The following is a 12,648-nucleotide window of genomic DNA, read 5'->3' on the forward strand; positions in this document are numbered from 1 at the left end:
AAAATTAAAAACAGCTTTTTTCCTTAATTGCTAAATCATCTTTCATAAAGGTTTACCACCAAAAATGTATGTCAGTTCCTCTTACCTGTTATTTTTATATTCCAAAAATGGCACCTTTTTTATTTTATTTATTTTATTTTGGGGGGGGGGCACACCCGGCAGGGGTTACTCCTAGCTGTTTGTTCAGAAATAGCTGCTGGCAGGCACAGGGGACCATATGGGACACTGGGATTCGAACCAACCACCTTTGGTCCTGGATCGGCTGCTTGCAAGGCAAACACCGCTGTGCTATCTCTTCAGGCCCCAAAAATGGCATCTTTTGTTTCTCTTTACTATGATACAGATTTTCTTGGTAAAGAAAATGTGAAAAAAAATTCTAAAAGGTAAAAATTATTTTTTATTAGGATGCTATTATCACAATGTGTGGGTTGTATAAAAAGTTATGATTAAAATGTAATGATAGTTCTATGAAGTTATGTGTGGGTAGAAAATATTGGATAGAGAAGGATCAAGATGATTATAGTTAGATACAAATCTATGGGAAATTTTGCAAATTAGCCAATAACAACTAAATATTGAAGAAGTTTTGGAATAGACGTTACATGAAAGTGAAGTTAAAGGGTTTCATGTTTTGATTTTGCTTTCCTTGCATTATCTTTACAACTTTCTCTTTTATAGTGTAAGCCTGAATATAAAGTTCCAGGATTATATGTAATTGACTCAATTGTACGACAGTCTCGTCATCAATTTGGAACTGATAAAGATGTTTTTGGGCCAAGATTCTCTAAAAATATAACCGCCACATTCCAATATTTGTATCTTTGTCCATCTGAAGATAAGGTATCGTTATTTAAGAATTAAAATATGCTGTTTTTATTTTTATGATTGCTTAAGTTACATCGATTTAAATATTGAATCTCCTTAAATGTATATTAGATATTTGAAGTCTGCTTTATTGCTCAAAAGAGAACATAGGGGCTAGAGAGATAGCATGGAGGTAGGGTGTTTGCCTTGCATGCAGAAGGATGGTGGTTCGAATCCCGGCATCCCATATTGTACCCAGTGCCTGCCAGGAGCAATTTCTGAGCGTAGAACCAGGAGTAACTCCTGAGCACTGCCAGGTATGACCCAAAAAAACAAAAAAAAGAGAATCATAGTCTTCTGTGTGTTTGAAACAAAATCCAGTTCTTTTCCTGTAGTGATCACTTAATTGATCTGTCTTGGAGAGTCCTTCATAAATTCTGTGCTGGTGAGCTAAGAAAAGAACATTATGTTTTTTTACTTTGAGGCTATCTCTGCAATGCTCAGAGGTTACTCATTACTCTGCATTCAAGAATTACCCTACTGTACAGGGGCCATAAGGAATGCTAGGAATCAAACCCATTTTGAGCAAGTGCCTACCCACTGTGCTATCATTTGGTTTGTTTGTTTTTAGGTCACTCTGGGCAGTGTTCAGGGATTACTTCTGGCTCTGTGCTCAGAAATTACCCCTGGAAGGTCTTGGGGACCATATCTGATGCTAGGGATCAAAAGGCAAATGGCCTAATCACTGTGCTATTTGCTCTGGCTCCATGTCCCATTATTTTTTAATATTTATTTCTTGTTTTGGAGGGCCACACTTGGCTGTGCTCCGGTCTTACTACTGGCTCTGCTCAGAAATCACTTCTATGGGAGTGGGAGTTTGGGAGACAATGTCTAGTGCCATGGATTGAATGCAGGTTGGCTTTGTACAGAGCAAGCACCGTACCCCATTATACTGTTTTTCTAGTTGGTATCATCTTTTAAAAGACATCATGGAGTGATCTTTTTGCTTATTCCAGAATAAAAAGACTAATAATGACTTAAGTAACTGGTTTAACTGAAAACAAAAAGACATGGCAAACCAGTACATGATGGAAATGGCATTGATAACCATACTTAGAATAATTGTTAGAAAGATAAAAAAAAAAAAAAAGAATAATGAAGAGTTGAACACATTTGCAATAAACAACATAAATTTGAGGTTATGAATTCTGTTTATATTCTTAGAGGAATGCTATTGAGAGATAAACTAGAAAAGAATCTTTATTAGGAAATAAGAATTGTACCTAAATACATCTTTGGATTTTCCTCATACATAATGATTCACAAAATGATTTACCAGTACAGCCTAGTTAAATGCTTTAATTACTAAAATCAGCCTGAAGAGCGACTGGAGAGATATTATAGTGGGTAAGGTACTTGCTTTTCATGAAGCCAACCAGGGTTCGTTCTGGGCTTCACATATGGACCCTGAGCACCTCCTGATATGGGTCCAAAACAAAATAGAATCTTTATAAAGAATTGCTACTTCATTTACTTCTGAGATAGAACTTTTTTTCCCTAATCAGAAATCACTGTTAACAGGGGCTTGAACAGTATGGGGTGCCAGGAATTGAACTCAGGTACAATCTAACATGTACTCTCTTTTCAGTTCAGATAAAACTATTTTGAAAAGATATGATAAAAATTTAAATACACTTATTCTTAGTTTTTTTCCCTCTTTTTAAAATTTAAGATCACATGGGGACCAGAGTAATAGTAAAGTATGTAGGTCATTTGCTTTGCACATGGCCAAACTCAGTTTCAACCTTCAACATCCCATGTGGTCCCTCAAACCTACAAGTAGTGATTCCTGTGCATAGCCAGGAGTTAGTCCTGAGCACTGCTGGATGTGGCCCACCTATCTGAAAAAGTTCAGATCACAGTATTGAAGAATTAAAGTTGTTAACCAATTTGTAATTTGATGATGGTTGCTTTTGGTTTTGGGGCCACAACTGGTGATGCTCAGAGGTTACTCCTGGCTATGTGCTCAGAAATTGCTCCTGGCTTGGGGACCATATGGGACACAGGGGGATCAAACCAACCTCGGTCAGTCCTAGGTCAGCACGTGCAAGGCAAACGCCGTACCGTTTGCACCACTGCTCTGGCCCTAATGATGTTTTTCTTAAAGAGGTATAATGTAATCATGCAAATGTTTATTATATATTTATGCTTTCTCATAACAGAGTAAAATAGTTCGTGTGCTAAACCTCTGGCAGAAAAATGGAGTATTCAAAATTGAAATTATTCAGCCTCTTTTGGACATGGCAGCAGGAACCAGTAATGCTGCCCCAGTAGCAGAAAATGTGACTAATAATGAAGGTATGTATGGTATGTATTTCTGTGAGCTGAGGAAATGAGCCTGATGTTTTATCCATTTGATAGAATTTTTAGTACAGGGGGACTGGAGAGATAGCACAGTGATAGAGCATTTGCCTTGCATGCAGCCAACGTGGGAGGGACCCGGTTTGAGTCCTGGCATACCATATGGTCCCCCCAGCCTGCCAGGGGCAATTTCTGAGTGCAGAGCCAGGAAGACCCCTGAGCCCTTCTGGGTGTGGCCCAGAAACCAACCAACCAATCAGTGAATCAATAAATAAAGTTTTTTGTTTTGTTTTTGGATTTTGGGTCACACCTAGCAGCGCTCAGGGGTTACTCCTGGCTCTACACTCAGCAATCCTTGAGCTGTCCTAGGAATTCCCTAGTGCTCAGGTACTGAGAGGTCTTAGATCCTCCTCACATTGAAGTACCAGCCTGCCAGCACCATTTTGCCTAAGAATTGCCAGGTGGAGTCCTTGAGTGTTCGGGAGTCTCCCTTTACCATGTAACTTAAATTTGCTTCTTAAAAGGAAGAGTATGGTTTTTCCTTTGGATGGTATTCTGGGTATTAGACATAGGTGCTCATATGTGGAAAGGCATGAATGTTACCTTTGCACCATATCCCTTTTCACAATTCTTATAATAAAAGTTAATTTCCAGTTCTTAATATACCATGTACAACAACCTAATTTTTGTGTATAGAATTAGTTATATAAGAATCTTAGTTTAGTCAGGGAATTAAATGGATTTTTTTTTTTTTTGAGGCTACACTTAGCTGAGGCTGCTCCCAGCTTGGTGTTCTGGACATCATGTAGTGCTGTGGGTCAAACCTCAACCACTAGCATGCAGACAGAGCATGTGCACTCGCCCTTTGAGCCATCTCCCTAGCCTACTTAAGGAGAATCTGTGAGTTCCAGTTCTCTCAAAATTTTATTGTAATCTTTTCTAGGTTCACCGCCACCTCCAGTTAAAGTTTCTTCTGACGTCCCACAAACCACTACGAACTCTATAGCAGCAGTACCACAGCTGCCCAGTTCTGATGCTTTTGCTGCTGTAGCTCAACTGTTTCAGTCAACACAAAGCCAACAGGTAAACTACCTATAAGAAATTTAACGTGTGGCTGGAGAAATAGTACAGTGGTAGGCCGTTTGCCTTTCATGCAGCCGACCCAGGACAGACGGTGTCTCAAATCCCAGCATCCCATATGGTCCCCCAAGCCTGCCAGGAGCAATTTCTGAGCAAAGAACCAGGAGTAACACCTGAGCGCTGCCGGGCGTGAACCCCTCCCCCCAAAAAAAAGAAATTTAACTTCTGTCCATTAAGCACAATTGTCGGTTCTTAATTTCAGCCAGTTCCTAATTATTGAACTCATTCAGTGGAGAAGGTTAGTTTGCTTTTTCCAGCTAGAATTGCCTTCACTAGGAAAGGAATCAGTAACATATAGGAAGAATAGGGTATGTGTGGAGAAAGTGAAAAAAAAAATGAGAGAACATTACACTGAAAAGAAAAAGCAGTGGTTTTTTGTTTGTTTGTTTTGTCTTTGGGCCATACTTTGTGGTTCTCAGGGGTTACTCCTGGCTATGCGCTCAGAAATCAGCTCTGGCGGTGCTCAGGGGACCATATGGGATGCTGGGCGTTGCCCAGGTTGGCCACATGAAAGACAAACTCCCCACCCACTGTGCGATCTCTCCAGCCCCCCAAGAGCAGTGTTTTTTTTGAAAGGAGCTTCCAAGCTTATGCTGTGTTGTTGCTCACAGTTAGCATTTCCAATTGGTTCCAAAATTATTCAAATTGGAGATAACTTTTATTTATTTCTTGGGAGATAACTTTTAAATCTCCCTAGGATATACATATAATGACTTTATTCACAATTTCGTGTATTTTTTCTTGTTTTTGGTCATCATTTTCTATCATTGGGTCAGCATACATTTAATGTGTATTGTATTCTTGATATATTCACAACAAACTTATTTTTTGGTGCTTGTTTTGTTTTTGTTTTTTTGTTTGTTTGTTTGTTTGTTTTGTGGTTTTTGGGTCACACCCGGCAGTGCTCCGGGGTTATTCCTGGCTCCAGGCTCAGAAATTGCTCCTGGCAGGCACGGGGGACCATATGGGACGCCAGCATTCGAACCTATGACGTCCTGCATGAAAGGCAAAATGCCTTACCTCCATGCTATCTCTCCGGCCCCATCTTTTTTCTTTTTTTTTTCTCTTGGTTCCCATACCCCGAGGGAGTCGAACTCAGGCCGCCTGGGTGAAAACCAGAATTCCTAATTTTCTGGTGTTTTTGTTTGTTTATTTTGGTACATCAAAACACCTTGGGGATTACACTTTGTTCCATGACTTACCAGTTTTCCCATTCTTTAAGCTTCAGCAGATCCTTCAGACTTTTCAGCAGCCTCCAAAACCACAGTCTCCTGCTATTGACAATGCTGTGATGGCTCAGGTTCAGGCAATGACAGCTCAGTTGAAGACAGCTCCTGCACAAACACCAGACCAGAAGGCTGCTCTCCCTGCTCCTGAACAGAAAACCACCTTTGACAAGGTACACCTCTCTCATGTAATCCACCCTGCTGTTTGTACCATTCAAGCAGGCAAACCCTTTCCCTTTTCTAGCTTCTTTGTATTATGGTGTATAGTTTGAGGCATTTTTCACTCTTCAACATCCAAATACTGAATAGTCAGTTGAATCTGGCATTTCATTCAAAGAAAAAAAAATCACCGTAAGGAAAATAAACAAATCTTTCACCATTAACACACAAATTTGGAAGTGACCATTGTAACATTTTGCTGTTTATCTCCTCTGAATTTATTTCTTGCTATTTTATTTTCTTCAGTTGATCTTTATGTGTAGATAAAGGTGTTTGTTTACATGTTGCTTCACTGTTAGGACAAACAGGTTTAGGGCTACTTTTTGCTTTTGTTTTTGGTTTTTGGGTGACACATGGCAGCGCTCTGGGGTCACTCCTGGTTCTGTGCTCAGAAATCGCTCCTAGCAGGCACAAGGGACCATATGGGATGCGGGGATTTGAACTGTCAGTCCTGAATCAGCTGAGTGCAAGGCAAATGCCCTACTGCTGTGTTATCTTTCCAGCCCTAGATCTGTGTTCAGGTGTATTGCTATTAAGTATTTATAGAAGGAGTATTTATGGTTGGTTCATTGTCTTCCAATTGCTCTGTTGGCCTTACACTTATTTTAAGGATTATCACTAAGAATATAACACTCAGTAACCTGTTGAGTATTAATTCAAATGACTTCACTCTTTTCTGGGTTTAATTTGTTTTTGTTTTATGTTATTTGCTTTTGGTTTTTGAGTAATACTGAGCACTCTTCATAACTTACTCCTGACTCTGCTGTCAGGGGATGCCAACTTAGAAGTTGTCTTATGTGTTAGAATTCTCCAGAGAAACAGAACTAGTAATTGGGGTGAGAGGAGGGAAGAAGAAATTTAGTTTTAAGGAATTGACTTACATAATTATAGAATCTGGAAATTAACAGTGATTATTTAGAGGACTGCAGTAATAGCATAGCAGGTAGGGAGTTTGTCTTGCACACAACCAACTCAGATACGATCTTTGGCGTTCTGTATGGTCCGCAGGGGACCATATATGGCCCTCTAGGGGTAGCCCCTGAGCACTGCCAGGCATAGCCCCAAAACAAAAAAAAGTGTTTGATTAAAAATGAACAGTGGAAGGGCGGCTAGAGCGATAGCACAGCAGGCAGACATTTGCCTTTCATGTAGCCAACATTCTTTACGGTCCCCCAAACTTGCCAAGAGTAACTCCTGAGTGCTGCTGGGTTGGCCCAAAAAAATAACAACAGAAAGGTAGGGAATACTGGCAGACAAGAAATTATGTTAAGAGTTTATATTGTTATCTTGAGCAAACCTACGTCCTAGTTCTTTAAGCCTTCAGATAATTATGATTCACCCATGTTAGAAAATAAAATTTCTTTTCATCTCTCCCCACTTCTTCCTTCCCTCCTTTCCTTTTTTTCCCTTGTTCTCTCCCTCATGCTCATGTCAAGCCGGGGATTGAACCCAGGCCTCTTGGCATTCATAAGCATGCACTTCAGCTCTCTTATCTTTCTCTTCATTTCTTTATTCAAAGTCAAGCACATGAAAGTCCCCCCTCAGTAATTAGGTAAATGTATGACCATTTTTTATATCTCATGAACCAACGGGGTGGCCATAATCTATTCAACTTGGCATATAGATTTAACCTAAAGTATGTGGTAGCGTGCTTTCCAGATAAATTTGAGCAGAAATTAAAAAATGTGTGAATCTATAGGAATGGATAGAATCTATAAGCTAGGATATACTGATACAAAGTCTCAAAGACTTTAAAAATATATACATTTTTGTTGTGATAAAATCTGACTTATTTAACAATATCTTTGACATCTTTTTTTGTTTATTGGATCATGCTTGGCAGGGCTCAAGAGTTTCCCCTAACTGCATTTAGGAGTTAATTCTGATTGACTTAGACTATATGGTGGATTAAATTTTGGCCTGCTGCATGCAGGGCAAGGGCCTTACCTGCTCTGTTAGTGCGCTAGCCCCTCCTCTGAGAATATTTTTATCTTGTAAATGATCATGGTATAGATTCTTGGTTCTAGTTGACTCTAGGTAACTAAATTTGATGTGCCCTCCATTGTGGCTTTTCTTGTTATGTGTTTAATTATAGTGGTAATTAGGATTTGTGGAGAAGTTATAAATAGCAATGTTAGTTACATCCTACCTAGTTAATTTGAATTTAATTTCTCTGGTGTTTTACCTTAAGCAGATTTGCCAAGATTCTGTGGTCTTTTTCTGACTAAAATATTTGGTTGCTTTTTTATTTTTAACTATTTATTTATTGATTGATTGGTTTTTGAGCCATACCCAGTGGTGCCCAGGGGTCACTCCTGGCCTTGCACTCAGAAATAGCCTCTAGCAATGTGGAGAACCATACAGGATGCCGGGAATAGAACTGTCCCTCCCCAGGTCTGCCTCATGCAACTCAAATATCCTACTACTGTGCTCTCTCCTGCCCCTAAAATGGTTGTTTTAAAGTTAACAATTTGGGACAATTTTTTTTGTTTTGTGGGGCAGTCCTAGGGATTGAATTCATAAGAAGGAGCTCTTAGCCCTTAGGACTACAGACTCTACCATTTGTCAGGGGAGGGGGGGGTCTTCTTAGAGAATAATGTTTTGGCTTCTAAAGGATAACTGAAGAGGCAAAGGCAAACACTTCACCCACCACTACCACCTTTTTGTTTTAATTTTTTTTTACCTTTTTATTTTTAATATGGATTTTCTTGAATGCTCAATACAGACTTTTCCTGTAGGTATTTATAGTGACTGTCATAAAGCTGACTGAAAGGGAACACCATTTTCCTGTGTACAAAACTTATTAGTGGTTCAGAAAAATATTTTTTATTGCCAGATTACCTGAAATAAACATAAACATGAACATGAATAACAAAGAGAAGCATAATAAAAAAATGATGTCTTCCAAGTTATATGAGTGTAAAAGTTGCCCATATCTGAGTCACAGTCCTAAGGAATAGAGTATGTTAGAATAAGATTGTTAGGGGACTGGAGTGATAGCACAGCGGTAAGGTTTTTGCCTAGCATGTGCCCAGCCTCGGTTCATCCCCAGCATCCCATATGGTCCCCCGAGCCTGCCAGGAACAACTGGATGCAGAGTCAGGAGTAACCCCTGAATACTGCAGGTTATAGCCCAAAAACAAACAAAAAGATTATTAGAAAAGTGACAGTAAATGCTTTCTTTGGATTTTAGTTGTGTGTGTGTGTAAATCACAATATAAATTGTTTAATGGTCTATCGATTATTTCTCTTCTAGAAGCTACTTGATAGGTTTGATTATGATGATGAGCCAGAAGCTATGGAAGAGTCCAAGAAAGAAGATGCTGCTGCCAGCACTGCGCCTGTTGCTACTGGGCCTCCTGTTCTGGCGACTGCTATGCCTGCTGCTGCCACAGCACCTGCCACTTCTCCTCCACAGGCACCATAGTACGTTCTTGCTTCTGACTCAATAGCAGAGCTGGGAGTTTTTGTAAAACTGGGTGAAAGAAAAATTCAGTATAGCTTTTTTGTGTAGGGTTTTTATCTCCAATGGAGAGAGGGGAATCTTTCAGATTTACAATTAAGCACTGTGGATAGGGCATTTGCCTTGTAGACATCTGAGGTTCAATTCCCAGCATCCTGTATGGTCACCATAACCTGCCAGGATTAGCTTTTTGTTTTGTTTTGTTTTGTTTTTGTTTGGGGGCCACACCTAGTGACACTCAGGGATTACTCCTAGCCAATGGGCTCAGAAACCGCCCCTGGGGGGTAGAGAGATAGCATGGAGCTAGGGCATTTGCCTTGCATGCAGAAGGACGATGGCTTGAATCCTGGCATCCCATATGGTCCCCCGAGCCTACCAGGAGCTATTTCTTAGCGTAGAGCCAGGGGTAACTCAGTGCTGCCGCCGGGTATGACCCCCCCCCCCCCCCAAAAAAAAAATCGCCCCTGGCTTGGGGTACCATATGGAACGCAGGGGTATTGCACCACAGTTTGTCCTAGGTTAGTGCATGCAAGGCAAACACCCTGCAGCCTGCGCAGTAGGCTCTAAACATAGAGCCAGGAGTAACTCCTGTGTGCTGCCAGGTTTGGACCCCTATCACCCACCCAATCACTCACTTCCAATAAAAAGGTTTGTGGGGCCAAGGTGAATAGCACCATAGGTAAGACATTTGCCTTAAATGCTGTTGACATGGGTTTGATCCTCAGCATCCCAGATGCCCCCCCCCCCCAAGCCTGCCAGGAGTAACCCCTGAGCATCGCTGGGTGTGACCCAAAGCAAAAAAATTAAAACTTTGGTGATAATATTGAGTATAAGTATGAGTCTATAAGTGTTAATTACTAAGTGTTTCAACACTTTCTCTTTCTGTAGTATAGAAATGGTAAAGTCAAATAATTTTTGAACAAATAAAAAGAATTCATTCTTTGTCAGTGGGTTTCCTGGAGATGGCATGCAGCAACCAGCATATGCACAGCCGCAAGCTATGGATCATTTTCAGCCTCGAATGATGCCGGTACAGCAGGATCCAGTACACCATCAGGTATGGGAAGTGGCTGAGGTTTAATAAATGACTGGTCATTAGAGCATGGTTTTATGGCTGAGGTGTAACACACACTACTTATTAGGATGTATGTATGATTATACTTTTTGTGCCACTATTTTGCTCTGTGGTTGGTTAAGTAGTATAGCTCCATAAAAACTGGTAAACACAAAGCTGTTTTTGAGGTGGGTTTTGTAATTAAGAAAACTCACATGTTCCTAATATAGTAAAATTGGCATTTTAGATTTTAGTTAAAATGATGTACAGAAGTCACATTTCTGTTGTAGGAAACTGGTCTGTGCAGTTGGTCTTAGAAGAAACTTATGTGGATCACTGCCTAAGGGAACTATTTGTTCTCGTGTTCAGTGTTGCAGTTGGAAATCTACAGTAAAAATACTTCAGGACAATGAATAATTTCAGCAGTCAGCAAAGACTTGTTCATTGCAACTATTTAAGTAGATTTATTGAGAATTTTCCAACTTGACTATTGAACTATAGAAATGAGGACAGTGCCTGTTTTTAATGTCTGTTTCCTTATACTTCAATCTAGAGGATCTATGTACTTTTTTCAATTGTGTGTTAACTGTTGTGTAACTTTCATTACAATTGTATGTCTCAGTTGTGTGAAGACACACCCTTAGGAGAATACTACTTTTTTTGTTGTTTGTTTATTTGTTTTTGGGCCACTCCAGGTGACACTCAGGGGTTACTCCTGGGTATGCGCTCAGAAATTGCTCCTGACTTGGGGAACCATATGGGACAGAGGGGAACGAACTTCGGTGTCCTAGGCTAGCACCAGCAAAGCAGATGCGCCACCGCTCTGGCCCCAGGAAAATACATTTTTATAGCCTTAGTTTAGAAAGGTACTAAAAGCTCTCATTTATTTTATAAATGTTTTTTCTACCATTCAAATACCATTAATTAAAATAGCATAAAACAAAGAAAGGATTGCCATTAATCTTTGGCAAAACTTTCACAGATTACTACACTCAAAAGTAGCCTAAAGTAACAAGTAACACAGAAAACCTAAAATAGGATTAAAAGATGATAGTAGACCACACAATCCTTACCTGTCTGAGGCCCTGGATTTAAACCCTGTCACTGAGTGGAAAAATTCACACAAACTGACTAAGATAGTCGTGATCAGATAAATATACAGTGAGTATATGAAAAAATGGTCCTGGGAATGAACACTGGGAAATACACTTATAATTATTTTGGGGGCACAGGGAAAACTTCAAAGCTGATAGTAAATAATATCATTTTTCTTGTCTTTAATTGTAAAAGTGAAAGTACTTAAAAATTTCTTTTGGCTAGTGAAAACTGTTACTCCCATTGATCTTTCTCAAGCAAAGTACTATTAACACAAATTGAATAGCCCTTTTAATTTGGTAATAAATTATAAAAAATATCTGTGTGATATAATTAATTACATTACAGTTAGTTGGTGTTTTTTTTATTATTATTGTATTGACGGTGGAATGGGACATGCAGAAATAAGTTAGGGCTAGAGCAAGATAAAACATGTAGGGTTCTATCTTGCACACAGCCAACTGGCTTCAATTCTACCACCTCATATGGTCCCCTGAGCACCTCCAGGGATGGGTCAGAAGACAAAATAAATATATTAAGTTGTGGTTTCTGTGATTGTTGTTGTTTTTGTCATCCAAATCTTAAAAGAGCATGTATAGACTAATTCATTGACCACAATTGGTGGACAAAATGAAAGAGGAGCTGGGGTCCTTGGGTAAAACCAGGTTCACTTGTTATGGTGTGGTGTTGGAATTATGTCCATGAGAAATCATTGACAGTATTTAAGCCAAAAATAGTAATTTTTTTAAAGGGGTGTGTAAGGACTGAGGCTCGGGGAAAAGCACAAGCTTTTCCCTGAGTATCACCAGTTGTTATCCAAGAACAAAACCAAAGAGGATGCTGTAGAAGTTCAAATTTCTCTTGAAGAAAACTTAAGAAATATGAACCAGTTGGGGCATGGTGGTGCAAGCGGTAAGGCATCTGCCTTGCCAGTGCTCACCAAGGACGGACCATTCCCCGGCATCCTATATGGTCCCCTAAGCCAGGAGCAATTTTTTGTTCGTTTGTTTGTTTGTTTTTGGGTCGAACCCAGCAAAGCTTGGGGGTTACTCCTGGTTCTACACTCAGAAATCACTCCTGGCAGGCTCGGGACTATGCGGGATGCTGGGATTCAAACCACCATCCTTCTGCATGCAAAACAGATGCCCTACCTTCATGCTATCCAGAAAGATAGTACAGTGGGTAAGGTAGTATTTTTACAATGGCAGCCAGGTTCAATTCCCAGTATCCCATATAGCCTGCAAGGAGTGATCCCTGAATGTTGCCACAAACCCGGTCATGTCCCC

General features: G+C 40.0%; 1 protein-coding gene across 2 annotated transcripts in view; it reads left to right on the forward strand.

Moving 5' to 3' along the window:
* The window catches only part of SCAF4 (SR-related CTD associated factor 4), a 63,397-nt gene that overhangs the window by 19,187 nt on the left and 31,562 nt on the right, over positions 1–12,648 (forward strand). For both annotated transcript variants that reach the window (XM_049785748.1, XM_049785749.1), the window contains exons 4-9: positions 679–840; positions 3,027–3,162; positions 4,109–4,248; positions 5,528–5,704; positions 9,007–9,176; positions 10,162–10,283. In XM_049785748.1, coding sequence (XP_049641705.1) covers positions 679–840; positions 3,027–3,162; positions 4,109–4,248; positions 5,528–5,704; positions 9,007–9,176; positions 10,162–10,283 — 907 coding nt within the window. The remainder of the gene's footprint in view (positions 1–678; positions 841–3,026; positions 3,163–4,108; positions 4,249–5,527; positions 5,705–9,006; positions 9,177–10,161; positions 10,284–12,648) is intronic.

The sequence above is a fragment of the Suncus etruscus genome, chromosome 13 (genome assembly GCF_024139225.1).
Source record: "Suncus etruscus isolate mSunEtr1 chromosome 13, mSunEtr1.pri.cur, whole genome shotgun sequence".
NCBI classification, from domain to species: Eukaryota; Metazoa; Chordata; class Mammalia; order Eulipotyphla; family Soricidae; genus Suncus; species Suncus etruscus.